Genomic DNA, 9,580 nt, shown 5'->3' on the forward strand with positions numbered 1-9,580 from the left:
TTGTGGTCCCTGTTAGAACCTTTTCAATTTTATTGAAAAGTATCGTCGGCAAAACAAATAATGCTACATGTGTTCATACGTTAATTATAAATTGTCGGCTAAATCGTTATAGTGTAGACATTGCATGTAAATATAGCATGGCTATGAAGTTGTTTCAATAAAAAGAGACCAATCGCCTTTCTCTATTATTTGAATTAAAATATGCATCAAATGAATGTTATATATTCCGACAATAATCGAATTTTGTATATGTGATTTAAAAGGACGGTAGTAAAGGAAGGTGTTCCAATAAGTACTAGACTACAACGTGTGAACGGCAAGCTACCCGTGTTATCACACTATTCAACAAGAAATATCGTAACTACAATCCCCTTCCCTTTCATGAATGTGACTTACCGAATTCAGACTATTTACCGGATTTGTAATCACATAATCAACACGACGGGTGCCACATGTGGAGCAGGATCTGCTTACCCTTCCGGAGCACCTGAGATCCCCCCTAGTTTTTGGTGGGGTTCGTGTTTTTTATTCTTTAGTTTTCTATGCTCAATCCAAATAGTAGCATTCATTGTTAACAAACTCATTTGAAATAATTAAGATCATCTTTTTACATTTTGAAATGGAATTACTAATGGCAAGTCTTTTTTGACCAGGCCGTACATCCCCATCTCCTCTTTTTGACAAAAGAAGTCTATAATTTCGTCTCTCTTCAAGAAATGAACGCAAAGGTCCATACACCCATTTATAGTCCCCATCACAATAAGCTACATATGCATCATCTCCAAGTGCTTTTTCTTTTGACTTGCGGAAAAGTGGATTGGCCATTCCGATAAATAAACAAAAGTATTGTAGATGCAATTTGTAACGATATCCAAGTAGGATAAATAATAGAATCACACCGAATAAAGTTGCAGAAAAAATTAACCATATTGTCGTTATACATCTTCTTCTCATAATTCGCAAGTTATTGTAGACGATATTTGTTTTTGTGATATTTTCATCGTTTCCGACACACGAATAACTACCATTGCTGTCAAGTTTCACTTTAATAGTAAATAACCATTCTACAAATTTTAATGAAGCACACGTACAGACAAGAGGATTTCCCTCTAATAAGACTGTCAATGTCTTATTTGATTTTCTAAATAGCACTTCAATTGCGTCAATTTTCTGTGTAGTCAAAGATAAAGAGCCTACGCCGGTTAAGGTCATTGAGGTTTAATGGAATAGTTGTGAATAAATTCCTTTCAAGTATCAAAGATTGCAAACAGTCAGTTTGACTTTTGAATGTTGAACTACTGAATTGGTCTTTGAATGCATTCCTTGAAAGGTCTGTATACCGCAAAAGTTTGAGTCCATGGTGGAATTGTCCATGGTGATCATCTTTTAGACCAATACTTAATAAAGAACTTTGCAGTATCAGCTACTCCAAATTTAATCCCGAATAAAAAAATTCACGATTTAAAATTTAGGATTTGAAGTGTGACATATTGAGAACTCCTACGTTCTGCAATCCGTAAAAAGATAGGTGCAGTCGTAAAATGAAGAGTATGTTAAATCAAACATTTTTAAGGTTTTAATATTCTTAAATGTGATGCTATTTATTGAACTGGTATGGCTGTGAATAAAAGATGCGTTGATGAATTCAAACGAAGACGGAAATCGTGTAACGACATCGTATGTGTATGGGAACTTAACTGTTGTCCTGATGGCCGGGGTAACATTGTTCATTATATCTCTTTTGTATTGGTATATTCTTAGTGAATCTTCTGAGATTTGTAAACAAATTGAGATTTACGATCAGCCAAGCTCTATATATATGTAAGTAGTTCTGTTGTAATAACATATTCCACGTAATGTCTAAAATTATTGCTCAAATCCAATTCATCCATTTTTCGATTCGCAAACACTCGCAAGCTGGTAATGTTTTTGATAATATTAGATAATCTTGATTTTGAATAATAAGACTGGAAAGAGCTTTTAAAGGTGAAAAAGAATGTATTTCTATCGCCCGTAATCTGCCCACTATACTTAAATATTCCAACGGTGTACTTTTGAATGCGCTAAAAGTAGAGTTATGTAAAATATTATGTTCATAATCAATGTAGAAGTACTTTAGATTTTGCATAACAGAAAATATCCAAATCGCGAATGATCCATTTAACGGTCGACCATAAGTAAACACCATTAAAGCTGTTTTCATAAGTGAACAAAAGGAATAATTCTGTTGTTGAATGTATTGATCGGTGCCATGAATGCACGCTCATTTCATGCTCAGACACTTTCGTCCCTGAACTATACAGATTGATATGAATAAAATGAGGAATGGATTATACGTAAGTTAGAAAGGAACCAAATTTAAAAACAAATATAACCAAATGACATATAGGGGGCAATATATAGAGTTTCCATGTATATTAGACTATCTAAACAACGCGTTGTTTGTGTGTATAGAAGTGTGGTAGAACTAACATAGGTTTGATAAAACAATATTAAAATGTGTACACCTATATGATAAAGAAAAAAAACCCATTCAAAACATAAAATATTTGGTTTTTGCTTTCGCCGGGAACAAAGGGAAAACAATGTGAGCCACTCAAACAAAACTTCAGTTACTGTAATATATTATGCGTAAACTATTTTTCTATTCTTTTAATCAGTAAATTATAATTTTCTCTGGTGCCATCACAAAAAGAAAAGAAAAGATAAGTAAAGCTCACCACATCAAGAGACAAAACCATGACCAACAAAAGACAGACAACAATAACACTGAAAATTAAAGATTGACCGACAGGAATATGATAAAAAGCCGGGTTGACTACGTGTGATATGGAAGAGTGATTATATAGGTGTCATAGCATGGTGATGACAGAAACAGTATCACATTTACTACACAAGACAACAGGTTTCTGCTCCACTGGTGTTTCCAGACGTCTTTTTCCATATAAGTCTGTGATAAATTCAAAATAATATATCCGAAATCATCTGTGACACAGATATTTCATAACGGTCAACTAGAGTAAAACTTTCTACTTTTTTCCTTTATGAAATAAATCACGCTAATTTACAAATTTTGAGTAATGTGATGTTTTCTGACCAGACAATGAATGATCCACATTTTTAATATTTATGACTGGCTCAATATCAACAGTGCTCTTTCCTTCAAAAGTGTCGACTGTGGCATCATCGAAGGAAATTATCAACCTAATTTGTCTTGACGTAAGAAACACTACGGGAGTCAGGAATTGCTCACATTTTAGCAGCATCTGCGAATTTTTCTTTCAAATTTCTTTACACTCATCCCTATATTTAACAAGCAAATGCTTCTTGTTTTACATTATCTTCACTTACTTGCTCGTGTTCTCATGGATAGCCAATCAAAATAACCTATAATAGTGAAACATACACGCAATGTACTCATGTGTATGGTCAAATTTTGAACGACATCAAAGAAACACAAAGACATAATTCAAAAAGATTTGATAAAGAAAAGATGAGCGAGACTTTCGACTGTGTTCTATTTTACATAGCTATTGTTATAGATCAGACTGATATAGATGATGGTTATACTTGTAACTCCAGAGTCTCTGTGTTCTATTTGACAACTATTGTTATAGATCAGACTGTTATAGATGATGGTTATACTTGTAACTCCAGAGTCTCTGTGTTCTATTTGACAACTATTGTTATAGATCAGACTGATATAGATGATGGTTGTACTTGTAACTCCAGAGTCTCTGTGTTCTATTTGACAACTATTATTATAGATCAGACTGATATAGATGATGGTTATACTTGTAACTCCAGAGTCTCTGTGTTCTATTTGACAACTATTGTTATAGATAAGACTGATATAGATGATGGTTATACTAGTAACTCCAGGGTCTCTGTGTTCTATTTGACAACTATTGTTATAGATCAGACTGATATAGATGATGGTTATACTTGTAACTCCAGGGTCTCTGTGTTCTATTTGACAACTATTGTTATAGATCAGACTGGTATAGATGATGGTTATACTTGTAACTCCAGAGTCTCTGTGTTCTATTTGACAACTATTGTTATAGATCAGACTGATATAGATGATGGTTATACTTGTAACTCCAGAGTCTCTGTGTTCTATTGGACAACTATTGTTATAGATCAGACTGATATAGATGGTTATACTTGTAACTCCAGAGTCTCTGTGTTCTATTTGACAACTATTGTTATAGATCAGACTGATATAGATGGTTATACTTGTAACTCCAGAGTCTCTGTGTTCTATTTGACAACTATTGTTATAGATCAGACTGATATAGATGATGGTTATACTTGTAACTCCAGGGTCTCTGTGTTCTATTTGACAACTATTGTTATAGATCAGACTGATATAGATGATGATCATTCTTGTAACTCTGGAGTCTCTAAAGATTGATTTAAGCTGTACTACTGTAGTCGGAAATGATGATTTTTTTCAGTCCGTTTGCCGCATATCAAAAATAATTCATTCATTTCATAAGAATTATTGTAACATAGAGGCAAAAATTACTAAACTTTCGAAATCATAGTTCTAAAATAATATCAAGAAAAAAAAGACGCGTTTCAAGTAAAACATAAAAAAACAACATACTCACATACAAGAGGGACGAAAGATACCAAAGGGACAGTCAAACTCATAAATCTAAAACAAACTGACAACGCCAAGGCTAAAAATGAAAAAGACAAGCAGAAAAACAATAGTACACATGACACAACATAGAAAACTGAAGAATAAACAAAACAAACCCAACCAAAAACAAAACCAGGGGTGATCTCATGTGCTCCGGGAGGGTAAGCAGATCCTGCTCCACATGTGGCACCCGTCTTGTTGCTTATGTGATTACAAATCCGGTAAATAGTCTAATTCGGTAGGCCACATTCATGAAAGGGGAGGGGATTGTAGTTACGACGTAAGGAACATATCCGATATCATTTGTGAAACGGTTATTCCATAACGGGCAACCAACTCGTGATGGCGTCCGTAAAATTTACGAAGGGATGAGTTCAACTTCACCATATGGAACTCTTGGTTTAATAGCTTCCTTGTGAGCAGTAACCCTCTATCAAGAAAATCATTATAGGAAATGCAAGCACGGGAATATCGTATCAATTGGGAGATATATACCCCGTATGAAGGTGCTGCTGGAATGTTGCTACTTAGAAACGTGATTGATTTTAGGTGCTCCCGTAGTATTGCGATGATTAGTCTAAAAGTTGAAAAATTTGACTTTGATTTGAGTTTTGTGAATGATTTGTTATTATCTATTTCATGATGTACTAGATATTTATAAATCAATTGATGATACTATAGGGATGCATTGTTATATGAAGTGGGGATTTACATTGGACACAACAGGGTTAAACTTCCTGTTATGAATGTAAACCTTTTGTTAAATAGTTTAACATTGTTAACAAAAGATATTTAGCACAATGAACTTAAGGTATGTGGTTTACAGTTACATATTTAAATGTTAACGTTATGGCTGACTGGCTTTATTGGGTATGGTGAACCGATCAAAAGATATCATTTCGTGATGATACATTCAGAAATTAGATTAGAATTGTAAAGACTTACATAATAGTTTTATCACAATGTTTACAACTCAATGTGTATTCTTTCTTTGTGTAAATTGTACTTTTTTATTGGTTTATTCAGGCTATTGTGAGATTTCAATAAGTATAACGGAAATAAGATGTGACTGTAGTTCGCGGAATTTCACATTCATACCTACAGAATGTCCACAAAATACATCAGGGTTATATCTGGCTAACAATGACCTTGGCATTTTAGGTAAGGAAGCATTTTCTAGATATAAACGACTCAGTTTTCTGGATATAAGTAACTGTAATATAGCGTCAATCGACCAATCAGCTTTTGATTATTTGACCCAATTAAAAGAACTAAAATTTGTCAATAATCCACTGAACACATTTCAAAGTAATGTATTTGCACCATTAACTGAGCTACGAGTTCTTTTTATATCGTATACTCTACTTTCAACGTATCAAAGAGAATCGTGGTCTGATTTTATCAGAATTACAACACTGCTTTGTGATGATGGCCCATTGAATGGAACATTTTCTGAGATATTTTCTGCCATGAAAAGTCTAAATTTCTTCGCAGTTGATTATCAGAGTGATGTTATTTATAACTTTACATTTCATTCATTTAAAAGGACCCCATTAAAGCATTTACATATTAATAGTCATTTACGAAAAATAGAAATCGATGGTTTTGCACCGTTAGAATTACTTTCCAGTCTTATCATTCCAAATCAAAATTTTCTGAAACTATCAAAAACATTACCAGCTTTGCACGTGTTTGAAAATCGAAAAATGGAAGAATTGGATTTGAGAAATAATTTTAGAAATTATGGTGAATATGTAATTTCGGCTGATCTATTTGCATATATCGGTAACATTTGCGTCAAAAAATTATCTTTGAGTTGGAATGGCATTAGGAGGATAGATGCTATCGCCGTTCAGAAGATGAAATACAAACATTGTCTTGAGACTTTAAACTTAAACAACAATGACTTTGACTATCATCAGGATCTTATTATCTTTTATTTAAATTTCTTTATTAACATTAAAAGAATAGACATTTCTTCGATAACAAGTCGATCTATTGAAAACATTCGCGAACAAAACAGTAGTGGCACAGGAATCCTGGATCACAGAGCTATATTCGATTCTCGATCAGATTGGTCTATAAGACTACCGTATTCACTCGAATTTCTAAACGCATCATTTATAATCGGACGAAATGATCCGATAAACAGTATAACTTTCAATGGTATAAAACGATTGGAAATCTTTGACCTTTCATACTCATCACTTGCAGACGACTGCAATTACACAGTGAGGGGACTTCAGAACGTGCTAATACTTAATGTATCACATTTCAAATGTGGTCTTTTAAATCCATACTTTCTGCAATCTGCAGTCAATTTGGAACAGTTGATAATGCAAAGTTCTTTACTAAGTATTGGCCTTAAATATGATCACCATAGCCAATTCCTCTCTGGGCTCGAACGTTTGCAGTATATAGACTTTTCAGGAAACGCATTTGAAGACCGATTCAGAATATCAACATTTAAAGGTCAATTAGACAGTATGCAATCTTTGATTCTTGAAGGAAATTTATTCACAAGTGTTCCCTTAAATTTAGAAGAATTCAACCGTCTAAGTTTCCTTAACATCAAAAATAATAAGATAGCCTACTTGACAACAAAAGAAACTGACGCCATTGAAGTGCTATTTAGAAGATCAAATAAAACAATGACAGTGTTATTAGATGGCAACCCTCTTGTTTGTACTTGTGCTTCGTTAGATTTTGTAGAATGGTTATTTACTACAAAAGTGAAACTTGACGGCAATGGTAGTTATTCGTGTGTCGAAAACGATGGAGATATTACAACAACAAATATCGTCTACAATCACTTGCGAATTATGAGAATACGATGCATAACTACAGTATGGTTAATTTTTTCTGTAACTTTATTTGGTATGCTTCTTTTATTCATTCTAGTAGGATATCGTTACAAATTGCACCTACAATACTTCTGTTTATTCATTGGAATGGCCAATCCACTTTTCCGGAAGTCAAAAGGAGAGACACTTGAATATGATGCATATGTAGCTTATTGCGATGGAGACTATAAATGGGTATATGGACCTCTGCGCATATTTCTAGAAGAGAGACGGAATTATAAACTTCTTTTGTTAGATAGAGGAGATGTCCTTGCTGGAGAACATAGACTTTTTGCTTTAAACAATTCAATTTCAAAATGCAAAAAGATAATCTTAGTGATTTCAAAAGAGTTTGTAAACAATGATTGGGCATACTATGAAGCTACTGTAGGAATTGAACATTTCCTAGGATTACAAGCGAGAATAATTGTTATAAACCTGGAACATATAACCAAAACAAAAATACCGCAATGTGTTCTTCAAATGATGTCATTGGACGCCAACGATCATATTCGCAAAACAGACATATTAAATGAAAATAACATTTTCTGGAAATGTTTAGATGAAGCAATGAAACGTTAATGAAGGACAGTGTCGTGATGGCTTTTTCAATTTATACTATTCAACAATTGTTGTTTCATTGTACAAAGGCATTGTCAGTCTTAAACGTATACAAATAAAGTAAACATTAAATTTCTGCACGGTGGTACTATATATATGATGACCACTATATGAACGAAAGGAATGAAAGAAACAAATGACATCAAAATACGTCTAGATGTGCTTGCAGGTATGAGTAACAATTTATCTTAACACAAATGTATATAAAAATCTTATTACAGACGATCATATGACTGTAAAAGTAAAATATCATTATCGGTAAACACTTATATAAACATGTATTTTTATAAAAAAATCTATAAAATTGAAATTGCATTTTAGGTCAAATACATGAGTTTGACATTCCAGAAGAATTTATGAACAAATTATCGAGATTATTTGACCTGTTTTTTTTAAATTGAAGCAAAAGTCATAATTTTGAAATAGTAATCAAAGGTGTCAGGATTATAATTAAGTACACCAGACGCGCGTTTCGTCTACATAAGACTCATCAGTGACGCACATATCAAAATATTTATAAAGCCAAACAAGTACAAAGTTTGAAGAGCACTGAGGATCCAAAATTCCAAAAAAGTTGTGCCAAATACGGCTAAGGTAATCTTTGCCTGGGATGAGAAAATCCTTAGTTTTTCGAAACATTCAAAGTTTATTAAACAGGAAATGGATAAAAATGACCACATTCTTGAAAATTTTTACTTTTTGTCCAATATAAAAGACCATTTCATTGCTCTACTCTTATGTCTTTCTTTTTTGAATTTGGTTTTTATGGTGCAGGTATCTTCAGAAAAGTGCGTCGGCTGAAACCCATTTTTGAAGTTTTACTCGGACTCAATTTTATTTATACGCTAGACGTGCGTTTCTTCTACAAAAGACCCATCAGTGACGCTCGAATCCAAAAAAGTTATAAATAGCCAAATAAAGTACTGAGTTGAAGAGCATTGAGATCCAAAATTCCTGAGAGTGTTGCCAAATACAGCTAAATTTATCTATGTCTAAGGTAGAAAAGCCTTAGTTTTTCAACAAATTTACAATTTTGTAAACAGTTAATTTATTAATATACCAATATCAATGATAATTCATGTGACCTCGGTTGCACTCAATATAAAAGACTTTAAAAAAATCAAGATTCGAAGAGGAAAAATCATGAATAAATTTCATCTCAACTTCTATTTATTGCTTTGTAATATGCATTTCGATTTTGCTTCTTCTCGTCAATAAATGTACGAAATAGTCCTAAGAACAAGACAAGTTATTACAATGGGCTGGCCTTAGTACTAAATACACGAGGAACACGATAAAAAGACGTTCATTCTTTTTTTAACAAAAAAAAAGAGTATGATTGCCAGTACAAATTCTTCATATTGTCATACACAAAGTTCATGTTTGTAAGTAAAAAATACCAGTACACTTCCGAGCAAAGGGATAAATACAGAAGATGAAAACAAAGCAATACACAAAGTGTATC

General features: G+C 33.1%; 1 protein-coding gene across 1 annotated transcript; it reads left to right on the plus strand.

Moving 5' to 3' along the window:
• The first annotated feature begins 7,602 nt into the window (after positions 1–7,602).
• On the plus strand, positions 7,603–8,076 carry LOC134692538 (toll-like receptor 13). Its single transcript, XM_063552995.1, has one exon. The coding sequence runs from the start codon at positions 7,603–7,605 to the stop codon at positions 8,074–8,076; it is 474 nt and encodes a 157-aa protein (XP_063409065.1).
• The last annotated feature ends 1,504 nt before the right edge of the window (positions 8,077–9,580 follow it).

The sequence above is a fragment of the Mytilus trossulus genome, chromosome 12 (genome assembly GCF_036588685.1).
Source record: "Mytilus trossulus isolate FHL-02 chromosome 12, PNRI_Mtr1.1.1.hap1, whole genome shotgun sequence".
In the NCBI taxonomy this organism is placed as follows: domain Eukaryota; kingdom Metazoa; phylum Mollusca; class Bivalvia; order Mytilida; family Mytilidae; genus Mytilus; species Mytilus trossulus.

Excerpts from the sequence above, each read along its gene's own strand:
- LOC134692538 (XM_063552995.1), top strand. The coding sequence starts at position 7,603 with ATGGCCAATCCACTTTTCCGGAAGTCAAAAGGAGAGACACTTGAATAT.